Source organism: Acanthopagrus latus, chromosome 20 (genome assembly GCF_904848185.1).
Source record: "Acanthopagrus latus isolate v.2019 chromosome 20, fAcaLat1.1, whole genome shotgun sequence".
Classification (NCBI taxonomy): Eukaryota; Metazoa; Chordata; class Actinopteri; order Spariformes; family Sparidae; genus Acanthopagrus; species Acanthopagrus latus.
Genome location: NC_051058.1, coordinates 17595173 through 17613252, shown reverse-complemented (window position 1 = coordinate 17613252; position 18080 = coordinate 17595173). Strand labels below are relative to the sequence as shown.

Sequence of the window (18080 nt, the reverse complement as noted above, 5' to 3'; positions counted from 1 at the left end):
AAAAGCCGTGATTTTATATTTTCGGCTATTCGCGACAGAGAAACCAACCATCAACAAACCGCAGCTGTTCAGGCAGATCTTTAAAACTGTTATTTTCTATTAATTCTGTACAGATTATATATTTTTTATTTACACACTGAACACCATCAGTGCGGAGACAACTCAAAAGTCTGCAAACTTTAACTGATGTACATTTATCCGCTCACTTCTGTCTGCTGGAAAATTGCTTCTGGTTTTTGTACAATTCGTGGACATCAAACCCTCTGGATTAATATAAAGTCTGCAGCACTCACACGTCACGACCTGACAGAATCACAAGGAAGGAGTTTCCCCATCACTGTGATCAACAGTTCACACCTGCCCTTGAATTATTTTGTTCTGTAGTTTATCCTTTTCTCTCTTTGCTGCATAGACTCTCTAGACTAATGAAATCATCCTCTCGAAAACAGAAGCATCTGGTTTATCAGCGATCAAACGTCTGAGTCACGTGTCTGCATCAATAAGGAAAAACTCAACTGGAGGGGATTTAAAACAAATGTGGGTCATGTCAGCTGACGCACGCAGGTTTATTTTCGGTTTGCTTGTCAGTTGGACACTAAACCCAACGGACGAGGATTAAAGCCACTGAACGTTTTTGGGAGAGGTTCTGAATTTTTTTAGGCCTTTTTTTTCTCAGAGCGCCGACTTTCTTCTTTCTCTCAGAAATCTGAGTTACCGGTACTTCTTTGACGCTGTAGGTTTGAAAAAAATAAAATAAAGTTTGAGCTTTGAATCCAGGCTTAAATTCAGGTGCTCACACCTGGAGACACACCGGGAAATAAGAACTGGGCAGTGGGTGATTAATCCTCTCAGATCTCACACACAGACACACAAAGACACATAAACACACACATATCATGGATGATTGGAACAGCCTGGGGAAGCGGGTACTAAGGCCATGATTAAAGGAGAAAGGAGACGAAAAAGAACAGCATTTATTTAATTCATTTATGTCTCGGTATGCAGATGCCCTTCACTCTAATGGGATTCAATCATATAAAAAGTGTTTGCTATCTGAGCGTCGTTTATTCACCCAAAACAGCCTTTCAGTGCTCTTAATACAGACAGTTCACCGACTACAGTCAACATCAGCCGTCTCCGACACTCACTCAGTCTGTTGCATACATAATTGTTCACTTGTGTATATACATTACCCTCCCTCGTCAGTTATTTTGCTCCTGCTGTGTTGGAGCAGAAGGTTTGAGGCAGAGTAAAGCTCTATTAACATCAGACTCTCTCTCTCACACACACACACTCTCACACACACACACTCTCTCACACACACACACACACATACACACACATACACACAACAAGATCTGCCAGCTGTCTCTGACGCTCAGCTGACAGACAGCGAGCAGAGCTTTAGTTTATTAGGTTAAAAAAAAAAAAAAGGAAGATAAAGCGCTTTCTTTCACAAGGTGGGGTGAACCGGGTGGGGGTCAGGTCATACAGGTGAAGGTGGGAATTTGTAGGCCTAGCTGAGAAGCTGGCGGATCTCCTTGTGCATGTGACACAAGAAGTCCACGTATGACGCTCCCCCGCTGGCGCTCTTGTCCTCGACCAGGAAGTGCCTGAATATCAGCTCTGTTCTGTCTTCCTGTTTCACCACCATCAGCTGCAACCGAGAGGAGAGAGAGAAGAGTGAGAAAGAGGGAGATGTGAGTGTGTTGGAATGATTTTTTTTTTTTTTCAGAATCGCAGTATAATACTACAAAAACTGATTGATTTCACGTCTATCGTATGTGTCAAGAGGCGGCATCAGACACCCGGTCTTATTAACTTGTCAAATCTTTATTTTCATTCTTTTATCTTTGCTTTGTTCTGCTACAGATTATACAGAAGATCTTTTGTTAAAATGGATATAAAGGAATTGCAGTAAAACATCTTCATATTCTTTAAAGCAAGACTGTACCGAAACAAAGCGTTTGTTGATGCTTTACAGACAGTCAGTTAGCATAATGTCATCTAGCTCCTGCCAGGACAACAGAGGAGAGTCGACAAGAGTTTGGTTAGAGACGTCAGAGAGTACAAAGATTACCTTCATGTATCGTGACCGCTGAGCTCTGAAGGAGTCGATGATCTCTCGGAGTCTCTCAGAGAACGGGTTGTCCAGCACTGGCAGACTCGTCTGAAACACAAATGAGGGACATTTAGATATTTTATAACCATTCAACTGCTTTTACCCACTGATGGCTTAAGATTAATTATTGTGTTTTGTAAAAGAAAAGGTTTAAAATGTTTGTATTTATTGTATTACGAGACTAATTGATGAAGTGTACAGAGACAAAATGACAAAATCTCATATACCAGGTTGATGATGGTAAGAAAACAGAAAAGGTTGCAAGTAAAACTTGGTGTTCGGGAGCGGAGTTGTGCAAGCTGCTAAATTTAGACACAATCAAGGATTGAACTGAGGGCAGTGTTATCGCCTCACCATGCTCGGGTCTATCTGGCTGAAGCTCGGCGTGCCGAAGATGTTGAGCAGCAGTTCCTGCTGAACGCTGGCTCCCACCCACAGGAAGAGGTGGAGTCCTGTCTCCAGGATGTAAACACCGCCTTTAGACAGCCTCTCCTCTGAGTCCCTCACAGCCACCGGCAACGAGCCGCTTTCCAACTTCGTCTGGAGAGTCGATGAGAAGACACAATATCAGATGAATGTGTCAGTGTTGCCATCTACTGATCACTCAGAGCATTTACTCAGATTACTCCATCTTCAAAATGTAATAAAAAAAGCTGCTGTGATAACTTTCCAGGGTTGTAAGATCCCGTTCCTGGGTATCACACATTTGTCTTATAAGTCTTTAAACACTTTATTCTGTTACTCTAACTGGACTTCTTGGATTATATCTCAATTTCTCACTGGAACCTTCAACACTGATGCAGCCCTTGCGCTGTTTGAACCCAGGCGTAATTAAATCTACAACACTGCAAAATTTAAATGAGCAGATTACACACAACGATAGAAAATAGTGGTGACGGATGAAGTTAAAAATCATCGTCGTCATCAAAACAAGCTCTGGTTCTTTGTTCTGAGAGCTTGATTATGCAGATTTATTCAGGTTTGAGAAAACAGAACTAATAATAAATAATACAGTGGCTTATATCATTCTGAGTAAGAGCAGCAAACACTTTAATTAAACCAAATATCTGTTCTTCTTCAACAAATGCCCGAGGTGAGGATGATGCAGCTTTAAGTTTATCAGCATTCAGTGTGTGTGTGTGTGTGTGTGTGTGTGGTCTCACCAGTGGCAGCAGGCGAGGGTAGAAGAAGACGTGGCTCTCCGCGACGTCCATGCAGCTGATCAGCTGACGCAGGTAGGCCCGGTCGTCCAATGAGACGTCGGCTCCCGGCAGCAGCACGTCGCTCTTCAGCACGCAGTTGAGATAGACCGGTAGCAGCTTCATGCACTCTGGGAGGATCAGCTGGAACACACAAACACAGGGATGTAAATATGACACTGTATGAAAAAATGTGTGCTGAGTTTTATAACTTCATACTTTTCACAACTGAGACACCAAAAGTGCTTTGGTAGAGTGTATTTATTTTCTTTTAAAATAAAGTTGGAGAAATCTCTGACATGAAGCCAGGAAAAATGGGACATGTTGAGAAAATCTGCATCATGTGTGCTTATGTATGATTGTGTAAGCTTTAGTTTTCAGTACCTGGCCAGCTGACGAGGGGCTCGCACAGTTCTTCCGGTAGCAGGCCAGAATCTGAGCACACTGGTTGACCAGAGTGTCTCTCACTGCCTTAGTGGGGTTGCTGAGGATGCCACGGAAAGCTGCGACACAAAAACACAAACACACCCATCAACCTGGGATTGTTCTAATGAGATAAATGACTAATTGTATGTGCTGTATATTCGATCACATCAGATTATACTGGAATTGTTTTTTCTTTCACACATTCTCATCAACAAGCTATCAAGAGCAACCACAGATGTTGATCTACTGTCTGATATTTTGCAGCTCTGCTGGAGCAGCTGGGCCTCTCATGCACTGACTTGAATAACAATGAGGAAGAAAATTCTTCTCACCGTATTTAGAGAAGAAGTTGATGATTGTGTCAGTCTCGCAGTTGCGGTACAGGTCAGCCAGCTGAGAACAGCAGTTCACCGCCATGTTGTGGACGCGGAGACGCCTTTGGCCGCTGCAGCTGGTGTACAGCACGGCGCACTACGGGGAGACAAAGGAGACGTGTGTGTTTCTTACAAATGAGGACGCTTAGACAGTGTTGGAAATCAAGCATTTTTAGGGGGTTATATTCAGATTCAAACATGTTCCTAACATTTATACACAAGTTAAAATTCTACCAAACTTGCAAGACTTAGAACGATCCCTGTGTCACCGCTGATTACTGGGGTTGGTATGTAATAAAAACTAAGGTGTTCCTAAAATGCAAACAAATGTTCCTTCTTAAAGGACTTTGTTGCACACCTGCATGAGTGCCCCCGTCTCCTCGCTGAGCTTGTCGTCGTGCTTGAACTCGACAGTGATGGCCTTGTCACAGTCCAGACCCGCGAGCTCCACGTCTGTGGTGTTGCTCATGAAGAAGGAGCCGAAGAAGTCCGTCGCTCGGATACCTGAGCAGAGCAGAGGAAAGGGTGAGACAGAAGAGGAGAGATCACGAGGTCAGCTGTCACATCTCTCTCGGCCCGGAGAGATTTATTTTTGTTTGTAAGTAAGTTGAGCCTCACCTGTGCTGGTTCGCACCCTCATGACGGCATCAAACCCGACTAGCTTCTGAACGTCTCGCCGGAGGTCGTTCAAGAATCGCTCCTTGTCTGTCTGAGCCTGGTACAAAGAAAATACACCACATGTTACCCTCATGATCCAGCTGTATTCATCAAAATCTCAGAGCAAACAAACACTGGAGAGAAGTGACGAAGGCACTGGGGCTTCGGAGCTGGATCAGATTGAGAATAAGACAGAAGGAGGAAGAGTGATTTCCTCTCACCTGGAAGTAGGTGTATTTGTAGACAGAACCTCCGGTGGAGACGGGCACCACCCCTAACGTGGCAACATCCACATACTGGTTGGGGAAGAGGAAGAGATCCACACAACAGCCCTGGGCTACACACTCCTTAGCCAGGGTGTTGTAGAAACCCACCTGGGGCTGAAACAGAGACTGAGGATGACAGGAGAGGAACGGGAGTCAGCGTGGAGTGATGCATAATAAGATTCTGCTACACACAACACACGCTTTAAATCATAAGTTTACCTTCTCCTTATCCGTCCCAATCAGCTTCTTGTCTTCTCGGTTCTTTAGTTTTCCAGGCGCCTCTGCGATGGGCAGAGAGGTGTGGAACACAAACAGCTTCCCAGCACAGTCTGCAGCCTGAGAACGTGACACACAGCAACATGCAAATCATCAGGCGTGTCAGCGGATCTGTAGTCGTGTCGTGTTTACACATGTTTGAAGGTCAGCATCATCAGAGTCATACTGCTCAGTCATTTTTACACATCTTTAGTTTCAGATTTGTGAATCTTTGAGGGTCCGCTTCATGATTTCGGATGCTGTTCTGTTACTAAAATTGGCAATCGTATTAGGGCTGCAACAAACAATATCAGTGATGATTAATGTGAGATAACTGAGGGTTATAAAAACCAGTGATTTGGCAGTAAAAAGGGGAGAAGTGGGAGTTTGGAAGGTTTGTAAATTCCTGTATTTGACTGTTATCTTTTAGAAAAATCAGAAAAATGTCCCAGGGATTAAAATTCAAGGGAGTAGCTACGATAAATCAACTAGTTGTTAAATTAATTGTCAACTAATTTGATAATCGATGCGTTTACCTTGAGCGCCTCCAGTCCTGCCTGGATGACGGGTCCAAAGACCGTCTCTGTCTCCCTGGTGTCGGCAAACATCTCTGGGATCTGGTCCAGCAAACTGGAAAGCACAAACACCGTTTCATTAAACCAGAAAAAAACGCCCGTCTGTACACACCTCGTGTATTTATTTTTGTGTGTGTGTGTGAGATTTCCCACCTCTCGATAACTAGCCGGCTCTCGTTGACGTTGACCAAGAAACCGTCCAGCAGTGGTACAAACATGTCTGACACATCCGACACCACCAACATCTGGGGCTGGGCCAGGCTCGCCTTGACGTTGTAGAAGTGCAAAACCTTGTTGTAGGTGACGAATCCCACCCGGACCATGGAGTCCATCTCTGGGTTCTCCCTGTATGCAGAGACAGAGGATGAACTGGGAGAACGTTTCTGATAATAGGTAAACTCGGTGTGTTCAATTAATCTTTCACTCCTGGTTCCTTCCTTGCTTCATGCTCCAATTCTTCCTATCATATCCTTTCTAGCATTGTTCTTCCCTGTTTATCTTCCCTTTCATCAGTCTTCTGTTGTGTTTGTGTACCTGGGCAGATAGTCTAGCAGAGTCTTGAGTTCCTGACAGACGATGTTGACCATGCCGCTCTTCACAGCATTGTAGGACACGTCGATTAGGAAGATGAAGGCTGGCGGCTGAGGAAGCTTGTTGTTCTGTTCCATAGAAGAAAATACCGCTTAAGAGGTCAGGAAGTAAATCATAACATATTACCCATACAGACAGACTCTGGAATTTTATTTTATTTCAACTACGACCCAATAACACGATCGTTCAGTACCAGCTCACCTTGCAGTAGTCGACAGTGGCCAGGAACTCGTAGCTGCCCAGCGAAAGCTCCGGCCTGTCATAGCAGTCCACCCTCTTCCCAGTGTGGTCCAGATGCTGGAAGTAATGTGGAGGCACTATTGGGAAAAAGGACAAACATCAGTACAGTAAAGTCAGATCAGGAAAAGAAACAAGTTTACATGCATGGACGCGGACAAAAACTCACCCTCTGTGACGCAGCTGCAAAACCCACACTGGAAGCGGCGCCCTCCCTCTATGAACTGCATGTACGGACACATGTAGGCCTTACAGCGGTTGCAGCGGATTGGACCGCCCTCGCCGTGGTCCACCAGGTATGGAGGGCTCTGACAAGAGATGCAATGAGAAGAGTGAGCAAGTTGATTCATACAATTTAACTACAGGGAGGACTTCATGTAAAGGCCTGAATTACTGAAACAGGACGTAACGCGTACCGCTCCCACATCGGTTTATATTTACTCCCTTTTTATTGCAAAACTGTTTTTCCTGCCAAAATGATGTAACGTAAAACTAGTCCAGATGGATATCGGTTACACATGTGGTGACGGCATCAAACAAGGTCACGCAGCCACTCCCACTACTGTGATTATGAGGCAGATTATCCCATCGACGTTACGGGCACTCTGTCATAATAAATACATTTCAGGCTTTAGCCTAATCTTTTTTCAAATCTGGTCTTGGCTGAAAACTGTTAGGAAATTCTTTGAGGATAAATCTACAAAGTGAAACATCAAGATGATGAGGGTGAAAAGCAAAAAGCTTGTTGTTAGATCAAAACGTGTTCTTGATTTACCACATCTGACAGAGACGTATTTAAAGCTCGATCTCGTATATTGGTTGCCTAATGCTGGCCAATAAGAGATAACATACCCTGCCTCCATTACATTTGATTTATAACCACATTTGAGGCATCACTCCAAAGAATGCGTCTTTATCATATTCAAATGTCCCGTTTCATATGACCAACAGTTCCAAGAAATTCAGTTTACTATCATACATGATGAACAAGAGTGTAAAATGTTAATATTGACAGGCTAAAACCAGTGAATGTTTGACATTTCTGTCTCACAAATGACTATTGAGTTAGTTATCAAAATAGTCACTTTTTTGACAATAAGGGAACTAATAAATAAACTAATTGTTACAGTCAACAGCCTCAAGGATAAAACTATAAATATCTTATCGAGCTCTTCTACCTGGCAGCCTATTACGTCCCGGATGAAGTTAAAAGCTTTGCCAACTGCTTTTCAATGAACACAATGTTCTGCCACATATCAGACAAAGTCCAGAAACAAACCTCCCTGTCGAAATAAGGCTTCTTAAATATCCTGCAACTGTCAGAGGAAACAGGATACAGATCTACTGTGTTAACAACGACTCATTTTAAAATTTCTACATACTAATTAGGTGGAAACAATATGTGGCTTTTCCAGGAGTGTCATGAATCTGTGAATCAAGAACACAGGAGAGACGGTGAAAAGTGACATCACTCACCTCATCTTGCGGCAGCGTGGCGAGGGGCTTAATGACCGCGGCCAGTGGCACCTGAGACTGCTTGGCCATATCGGCTGTGCAAGGCATATTGTAGGCCGTACAGCGGACAAACCTGGGACTGGCATTCCCTAAACACACACACACAGATTCTCCTTTAATATCATTATTTCTGCATGGTAGTTTCAGATGTGAATCTGGTCACAGGAAGGAGAGCATACCTTGGTCTTTGACCTGGAAGTTGGTGGTGACCAGCGGTGGGGCCTGACCTCTGATCCCTGTGGTGAATGGCTCAGTGCTCTTAGCCTTGTCATCCTCTATTACCTGGATCTAAGGTGGAGAGCGGGGGGAGACAAATATATAAAAACCTTCCGCAGAAATACAAACATGCGAATGAAGGTAGACAGACTGTCGCCAGTATGCAGGACGTCCACAGGAGGAACAATAAACACACATGCAGGACTTTCACACGACCCCAACACAAACATCTGCAGCTTCTAAACACGCACCGACACCCATCAACATCTGTGGACGAAAACGTCAGGTGACACGTGGTGCTAATTCATGCGGGAGTAGTTTGCCTAGATTCTCAAACATGATAAACTGACTTGGAAACAAAACCAAATGACACCTCTTAGAAAAAAAAGGACAGGACATATCAAGGCATGCCATTAATGCAAGGGATTGTGGGTAAGTCCAAACATTGCAGGCTAGCATGCAGAGCAGAGAGGATTTGAGGAGGTGGCTGTCCAAAAACACAAGAGAACCCTAAAGTTGACGGGCTACCGCAAACACACAGAAACATTGAGGTGGGAGTGAGACAGTTGGGACAACCAACATGAGACGGGCCTGTCGCAATAACTACGTTTGAGAATAATCATACACGGCTTATCTTATCAACTGCTAGATGTATATGCCCAACATCCTTAGTGTTTTTATTTTCGTTTTTTATGTACTGTTTTGGTTGGTGATTGTATTAATTTACAACATTTAAAAAAATAATTACATTAAATACAATGTCTGAATATTAAGAATTCAAACGTCCATTAACTCTGTGAAATGGTGTTCTTGCATTACTGTGCTGTTTTTATCAGTTGCATAAAATCATCTTAAATTGACAACAATATAATTTAGTGCAATCATTTCTGAGACAACATCTAGTCCAACAAAGAGTAGTTATCATGACAGACCAACACAGGGTTATGGTATCCAGTGCATATGACGGTAAGTGGAGTGGAAACCTGTCTGCAAACCTATCTGTAAAAGTTTAAGTCATAACTGTGGGAAATATCTTAAGAATAATGGTATTCTGAGAACAGCCACTATAATATGACTTATTTCTGAGTTTCAGTCTCTTAGACCTCATTTTGATTCTTGAAGAAATAGTTAATCATTTTTGAAGAGAACACGTGGAGATTTTGGGATATTAACAGGTCCTGGCCAATACAATAACCTGGTCCAGAGCAGTTCACAAACAAGCTTTAACATGTTAAGTAATCTTTGGAGGGGCTGGTTGGCAGACTTTGTTATTTTTATGACAAAGCCAGGCTGCCAGTTTATCTCCGTTTCCAATCTTTATGCTGAGCTAATTCAGCTAGCAGTGGCTTCATATTCCAAATACTTTTATTCAGCTTTAATGCAGGGATATGTATTAGGTTTATACTGGAGTAATGCCAAAATGTATCAAGGACATACAGCATCAGTGCATTTTCCCAGTCCTACTGGATATCAAAGAATTCTAGTTGAACACAGTTATTATCAGGGATGACTGACCATAAGTCTACATTTTGTTATTCCCAACAGGAGCCCATCTTTCACACTGTGACTATCCCTGAATTTGAGATGTTAGAAGGGGAGAGGAGGAGGTGGAGGCTGTGTGTTAGTGCAAGCGTTCGGAGAGGACAGGATGAAGCAGAGGAAGAGGCAGGCACACAGGAAACTTACTGGGCTGGGGATAGCGTCTGGATCTATTCTATGTCTTGATTTCTGCACAGCCGGCATGTCAGACGCTTGCTTTACATTCAAAAGTTTGTCCAGCAAATTGTGCAAAACAGGACAAAATAAATAAATACAAAGAGTGAAAATATAAAGAAAGAGTGTGAGAAGAGACTATGCTGAGTAGCAGGCAGCATTGTTGTTATTCAGACAGAAACTGATCAGTAGTATTGATTATAGATTAGTGGTACTACAGACTGTAGGTATAGACTAATATACCAGTAGCCTGACACACATGCTAAGCAGCTCTAGCCTTCTTTACAAAAGAAGTCTCAAAAGTCACAAAGTGGCTGATTTTCCAAAATCAATATATCAATATGTTGTGTTTAGAAAATCTCCATGTGCATGCATCTGCTCACCGGGCTAGGAATGGCGTCCGGGTCGAGTCTTTTCTGTGCAGATGGAGCAGGAGCCGGTGCTGGTGCAGGGGCTCCGTAGTTTGGTTGCCCAGGATACGGGCCTGCATATCCAGGCTGAGGGCCTCTCACCTGCCCAAACGCACCTGAAGAGAACAGGAAAAAAGCTTACTGATAGAGAAAACAAATTAACTTCATGTCTCCTCAACTACAAGGCCCACTTCTCACCATTCTGCTGAGGAGGGAAACCTCCCGGCATGCCAGGCTGAGGTGGATGCTGCTGCAGGGGCCCAGGAGGGCCTGGTGGGCCCTGTGGTCCTGGAGGCAGGTGATTGCTCTGGGCCATGGAAGTGGGAGGCATCTGAGAGCTGGGAGGAGGGGGACCTGAGTGGTAGGGGGATGGCTGGGGTGGAGGGGGCTGCTGCTGGGGTGGCATGGGGCCTAGGTACTGCCCAGAGGGAAGTGAGGTTGGAGGAGGACCAGGAGGAGGAAATGACCCCGGCTGAGAGGAAGGTGGGGGTGCTCTGGGTGGGAAGGAGCCCTGGGCAGGGGGAGGTGGGCCAGACACAAAGGCAGGCTGACTGACAGGTGGAGGCGCTGAGGAGTAAGGGGGCTGGGCCGGCGGGAAGGGCTGCTGTGGTTGGGAGACTTGGGGAGCGGGAGCTTGGCTGGGTGGAGGCACAGGACCCGAGTAGGAGGTGGGGGGGAAGGTTTGCTGAGAGGAAGGAGGCGGTGCAGGAGAGGTGAACTGCTGTTGAGAGGTAGGGGGAAGAGAAGAGTTGAATGACTGTTGAGAAGGAGGTGGCGGGCCTCCGTAGTACTGCTGGGAAGGTGCAGGGCCACTGGGAGGTGGTGGCTGAGTCGGGGCAGAGGACACAGGCGGAGGGGCGTGGGTGTAAGAGGGTGGAGGTGCGGCTGAGTAGGCGTTACTGACAGGTGGCTGGGAGCTGTGAGGTGGAGCTGAGGAGAGAGAAACAAGACTATCAAATAAAGACTATGATTCATGAATCTACAAGATGTTTAGTTTCATCTGCATCACCTTCACAGAATCATTCTAGTTAGTAGAAAGTCCATTCAAACTCACCGTATCCTGGCCCTGCAGGGGTCGGCGGTCCAGAGGCGATCTGCATCCCAGTCATCTGGTTAGTGACCTGCTGCATTGAAGGCGGAGGCCCGTAGTGTTGGGGAAAGGAGAGTGGTGGCCCTGGCAGGTTCACAGCTCCATGGCTGTATGGCTGAGACACCGCAGGCCTGGAAACACAGAAATCAAGTGAACGGATTAAAGTTACTTTTCTGCAGTAACGGATTCTAAAATATCATGTAAGTGAGGTACCTCGTTTTCACCCAAATGTGTGCATTAGTGCATATACATTGGGTGTTTGACTATTTTAGATTGCCAGGAGACGAGTTTGCCTTGAAATGTTTTTCCCTTGCGTATATGTGGACACAATGTTTTTCCAGAGCCGATAATGGAAGTTGCTGAAGAGTGAAACGTCTCTCTCCTCTAACTGAATCTGAGACCGACACTACCCTCTAGACGTCTAATGAAGGCAGTTTCCACAGCTGATTTGAATTCATTTTCTGCTGTCTGAATATTTGTAAAACTCAGACACATTCACACTGTGAAGAAAGGCTTCACTCTGTCAGTCTGTCTGTCTGTCTTCTCAATTGAAAATCCGGCTGCTCAGACACACGTCCACACAGAAATAGCCAGAATGAACTGACGCAGCATTTCTGTCCTTAATAAGAGTTAAAATAAGAAAGTCATGCTTCCAAAATAATGTCGGGGGTGGAGAAGAGCTGCTGTGTGGAATCACAGTAGTGGGGTTACTACAGCGCATGCAAATGCGTAACGTACTTTCTCTGAGTTTAAATAAATGTAAACACACTGAGACAAAACTCTTATTGAACTACCAGCATTATAACTAAAGCTCGCTTCTTCGGCTACAAACAATATTCATCCTGATATTAGAGTTTCCTGCAATTCAGTCAGAGTCAAGATAATACAGGGTTGAAGCAGGATACTAAAATTGACAGTTATCATACTGTGCATATTTGCTGACCTACAGTTTTCTTCTATATTTGTCTATTAATAATATTGCGAGTTCATATCAACTTTCATGTTTGTCAGGACACACAGGAGTGTATGTTATTATATTTCTGTATTTAATATACTATATATCATTACTTTTACTCAATCCCTCAATAACATACTATTTTAATTCCTTTAAGGGTTTTTGTGACTGATAATAACAATAATGGTTATTATGTTATGGTGTAAAGGCCCTGATACAGCAGGGCGACAGTCAGCTATCTGGCATTGTTGAGGCTGTCAGTGAGCATCTGTGGCTCTAGTGGGACTGGACAGCCCTCGTTAGTGGGTTTTTAGGCCACTTGTGCATGTTGGCAGCAGTTCACCGTGAGAGAAATTATCTCCAATTGGCTGTGCAGGTAAGAAGATCAGTGCACAAAAAGAGCAAAAGAAAGAGAAAGTCGCTTGAGCCTGTCGCTGTGGTATTCATGATTTTGCCCATTTAGTGCCATTTCTCCTTATTTTCTCTTCTGCATCTTCAACAGTGACATTTGCAAGTTTTTCATCAGACATATCCTCCATTTGGAGCAGCTATATTAGCAAAGTGGTGTCAAATAAATGTTGCTTAATCATAACAATGATTTGTATATCCACAGAGGGCCATTTTACTCCACGTAAGGGCAGAACATACAAGCTTGTTGGCCGTCAGTGTGTTCAAATGCAGCTTCCTGACCGAGACACAGGAGAGGTGATCATTTATTATCCTTGTATGATGAACTTGTCTGTCGTCTTTGCAGCACTGGGCCTGAATCTTGTGTTCAATACCAGCACATAAAAATATGAAAAACAACTGCAACTCTGGTTCTCCCTCAGTTCATTTTCTATGCTAAGTAACTGCTCCTCATCAAAACACTTAATCTGACATCAAACATCACATTGACTGCATTTATGAATAATTTGCATTGGTTGGTTTGGAGTCCACTTCAAAGAACTAGCCACACGACAGCACCAACTCCTGAGGTTATTTGGTGTGTTAAGTGGATTCTTTCACAAATTGCAACGACAACTATGATTATCGCAATAGGTTCTAGCCACAAGCGAACACACCTTATGTAGGAACAGCACAGTGAATCACGTCTGACCAGGATCTAAATATACTTCTCAAAAATCAATCAACGCGTGATTACCTGGGTGGTGCCTGTGTCATAAGCGGCGGTCCATTCTGCATGTCCCCTTGACTTTGACTGTACTGATTATACGGTTGAGGTGCTGAGACTGGAGGGGCTCCGGAGGCAGGAGGACCCCTGGTGGGACCTGAAACGCAGGGGACAAAAGATTACACACAAATACACAAACACACGATCATCCCTGAGACAACTAATCCTGAATCCATTCTGAAATCAATCTTTCTAATGTGACGAGATTAGAGCAGCAAGCTAAACTCGGCTATAGGCCGCGTTGGTGCCCAAATACATTTTTAGATCCGACTGATTACATTTCCTGATTTGCCTCTGGGTTTAGGAGAACAGACTCGATACTGAAACCACGCTAGCAAAGACACTGCACTCAGAGGGTCGGTTAGATTTATGTGACCATATTCTGATCGAGGCCGGAAATAAACACAGACAATTTTGGATGTTGTTGGTACGTCAGTTAATAAAAAGCGATGTCCAAAAAGAACCCTCCAGCTTAATAAACCATTCTACCTCTCTTGATAGAAACTTTAATAACAAAATATGAGACAAAAATTAAATTAAAATTAAAAACAAAAATGAGACCTTCTTCATCGCTCTTCTATGAAAGACTGTGGGTGATTTTTCTACATTGTTTAAAGCTGCTGGGCTGTAGATTTCGTTGTAAAGAACTTGGGCCAGATTTTCTGTGACAGTCCAGAGGACGTGACTTTATGCACATTGTAACTAATGTCGTAAGAAGCTAATGATGGTTTAGAAATGTAAGTGCACAAATATAAAATAACGAGCAAAACACAGCAGATCATGCATGCAATAGGTAACTGCTGCCATCATTAGTACCAAATTATCGTTTCTTTTCTTATAAACAACATTTGACGAGGAAAACGTGACATTTCAGAGCAAACAAATCTGCAGTCCAGCAGCAGTAAACAACTTAAGAAATCATCCAGACGTTTGTTCAGGCAACCAAGAGAGACGAAGAAAGTCTAATCTCTCACGTCACGTTATAATCTGCTCACATATGACCCATAAAAAATGTTAATAATACAAGCAAATAGTTATAAATTGTGACCTAACTAGCATCTCTGGCACGGGCTAACATTAAATGGACTGGTCGACTAACTGCGCACATTCCTTGATAATAAAAGTGTAGCTAATATTTCCAGGTAATAAAACTGCATGGCTGCAATGCTTTACAGGCACTGGTGTTCAATACAAAAGGTTTCCTATTGTCTATCGAGAAAGGCTCGTGGCAGCAAGAATAATGCGTGTAGGCATGGAGAGGACTCGATGATTGCAGAGCGCGCGGAGTGTGAAGTGAAATGAGCAAGATCAAGAGAGGAGGCAGTTACCTAAGTCAAGAGGAGAGGAGAGGTCAGAGACTGGGTTGGCAGCCACAGCCTTAGAGGGAAAGCTTGTGAAAGGAGAGTAACCTGAAATACAAGAAAAGAGGGAAAAGAGGGGAAATACAGAGAGATGTAGGGCAATGGGTGAAGCAACAAGAAGAAATGAGAGGGCGGTCGAGATTCAGATTAGTATGCACTGGCACAGAGCGGTCCTCGCACATACATGAACAATCACATGGCGGGAAGCAGGTAGAAGGACACTCCAAGGTTAATGGCTCTGTGAGCGCTCGAAGAGCATCAATGCCGACCTGGTGTGTCATTCTCTTTAGTTACCTACTCCAACTTGTTCAGAGGAAGCAGCTTACCTTGTTGTGGAGCTCCAGGCTGGTAGGCTGAAGCGGGGCCGTTGTAAGGTGCATAGGGTGCAGGGTATCCCCCATCCAGGGGTGCGTAGCCGGGCTGGCCGTAGCCAGGCTGGGGCTGGCCGTATGGAGAGGCCATTGGAGTGTGCTGGTTTACATTCATCCTCAGTTCATACCTAAATCTGGAAATTGTGACACAATCAAAGTATTACACAATATGACAATTTAACTGTGAACTTGTTTAGCCTGTTTCCAGGGTCCTGACAGAGATTTCACTACCAGGATGCCTGAAGTGTAAAAAGCCTGCGTGACAGGGGCGTTATTTACTCTTAAAAGCTACAATGACAGTTTTGAGTTTTGAGCCTGAAGTGCAGGCTGTGGCTCGAGAAGCGGGGACGATCACAGGCCCGCACAGCGCTCCTCGCTCCATGAGGCAAATGTGGATGACTGACAGAGACTGAAAAAGGCAACGAGAATTGATCTGAGGATGACTGTTTACTTGAACGTCTCGGTGTAATGCTCTTCAACATACAGGATAATCCTCCATGTTGTCAACTTAAAACAGACGAAGACAACTGAAGGTCTTAAGAAGATGTGATTGAGCCCAACTGAGTTTGTCAGCACACTGCACCTGAATTCATGACCGGGGAAAGGTTTGAGTTTGAGCACCTCTTGGCTTTACAAGATGCTACAGCCTTCCTTCTCGTGACGTTGATATTTCCTGGTTCACTGACGTCTTTATTGGCTTTTAATGTTTGCCTTGACCACACCCACAGCTTGCATTTGGGTCACCAACCATCAAGTTGAGGCGCGGAGACCAAGAATCAATAAACGCCTTTCATGAAGGCTGCTGCTGACATTGCCAAAAGTCACTTCAGCTGGATGAAAACTTATCAAACAATCATCTTGAAGGAAAACAGACACAAACCACAAAACAAGCAACTGATACTCCCCATCTATGAGGGCTGGATGCTGTCTACAGGACTCATGTGTATGTCACTTATGAAGGTGTTTACATGTCATAACATCAGACTCATGAGAAAACCCCCCCAAAAGGTAAACTCAACTTTAAGAGAATGATAGCTCCTACCTATCACATGTCAAACTTCAACCCTGCTAGCTCAGTGCATGAGTGGCGTTGTTTACTCACTTGGCTTCTGGAGACTGTCCTAACTTCTATGACAGAGAGATGAGTATCATCTAACAGACAAACACGGGCTAAACGAGCGGGGCCCTTGAATAATTCAGCAGTGCAGGTGCCACAACGAGAAATACAATCGCCGGAGCCGTACAGCTATTTAGTACGTCGGGCCTACTGAGTGACCCACATCTGCTCCCCTGGCTGGGTCGCACAATTACGAAACTGGGTTAGCAGTCAAACGAAACAAACTTACTGAAACACTAATTGTGGATAATATTAAAACAGATGTTGTGAAAGTCAAACGCCAGCTTCGTTGCGGTTAAGTGTGATAACTGCAAAGCTAGTGAAGCTAACGCGAGCAACCTCTGTGCCGCATTACAGTCAGCTCGCTAGCTAGCTGGCTAGCTAACGTTAGCAACACAACATGTCAACCAAAACCTCAAAACACAGAGGCTGGTTAACATCTGATGTGGCTAACTGTTACGAGTCCAACCCGCAGGACGAATCTGTACTCAACATGTATGATTTAACATACTTCCAAGTGATGGGGGGGGGGGCTAACCTAGCTCGTTAACGTTAGCAACCACACTAGCCACTTGAATCCTGATGACAGCGGCAGCGGTTGAATCAGCTGTGACCAAATCGACTCAACCGGAGGTAGCCGACGTTAGCCTGCTGACGTTAGCCGAGCTAGCAGCCACCAGCTACTTCGCAGAGCGCTGCTAGCCGTGCCCTAGCATTAGCTAGCATTAGCAGACGTAGCTAGCAAAAGCCAAGCTCTCCCCCCTCTCCTGTCTAAGCCGGGCAGGGTTGCCTGACACCAACTGGTTTCAAATCGAAAACCTACCTCCGAAGTGTTGTGAATAGTAAGGCTATCCTCTGTTCGGGGCAAAGTGTGAAACCCGGTGGCCGACAAACTGTGAAGCCGATGTCGTCCCGGGCTGCTCCTCACTAATCCCTTCTCGGTATCAGAAGCGGACATTCAGCGGAACTGCTGCAGCGCTGTGCCACGTCCACATCCGGACACCGCAGAGCGACTTCCCCCACGTTCACCTCCGAGAGAGCTGCGTGAGAGGTTTACTACGCCACCGTAGTGCATTAACACAAACAAAACAACACGAAACATAATGTTAGATTCTAGATTTTGAGAGGATAATTCTGTCGGCAGGAAGTTAAACAGTCCACATGCAACACTCAAGGATTTCACACTTGTTACTCTCGTTTTCCACACCAGGTTTTTCATAGACTTCCATCAACCTTCTTCGCTCTTTAAAGTTTCCCTTTAGGCTGTGAGCCAACATGGCAGCTCTCCCGCTCATCTATCAAATAATAATGTGCCAAGAAGTAGCCACCTGATACGGGCCTTAAATGTTCTGTAGACTAAGAACTTTCCATCCATATCGGGTTAAGAAAACAAAATCTCAATTTTCGTTTTTGGGGTGAACTTGTCCTTTAATTAGGGGTTGCCAGGTTCAACACA

The 18080-nt window shown here is 44.5% G+C and overlaps 1 protein-coding gene across 5 annotated transcripts; it reads right to left on the bottom strand.

The window, feature by feature from the left end:
- Positions 1 to 956: 956 nt before the first annotated feature.
- On the bottom strand, positions 957 to 17607 carry sec24c (SEC24 homolog C, COPII coat complex component). Of its 5 annotated transcripts, XM_037080296.1 has the most exons (25): positions 17448 to 17607; positions 15463 to 15641; positions 15104 to 15184; positions 13746 to 13872; positions 11611 to 11777; positions 10755 to 11486; positions 10530 to 10672; positions 10120 to 10188; positions 8397 to 8505; positions 8179 to 8306; positions 6872 to 7010; positions 6667 to 6782; positions 6409 to 6533; positions 6028 to 6219; positions 5836 to 5929; positions 5264 to 5380; positions 5000 to 5170; positions 4740 to 4836; positions 4480 to 4625; positions 4080 to 4218; positions 3706 to 3824; positions 3286 to 3465; positions 2477 to 2662; positions 2081 to 2170; positions 1517 to 1657 (listed from the first exon to the last, which is right to left on the bottom strand). In XM_037080296.1, exons 2-25 carry the CDS (start codon positions 15620 to 15622, stop codon positions 1517 to 1519), a joined length of 3768 nt encoding a protein of 1255 aa, XP_036936191.1. In that variant the 5' UTR covers positions 15623 to 15641; positions 17448 to 17607. The 5 variants fall into 5 exon arrangements, with proteins under 5 accessions (XP_036936192.1, XP_036936196.1, XP_036936191.1 ...); XM_037080297.1 differs by lacking the exon at positions 17448 to 17607 and having other exon boundaries at positions 957 to 1657; positions 15463 to 15622; XM_037080299.1 differs by lacking the exon at positions 10120 to 10188 and having other exon boundaries at positions 17448 to 17606.
- Between the last annotated feature and the right edge of the window lie 473 nt (positions 17608 to 18080).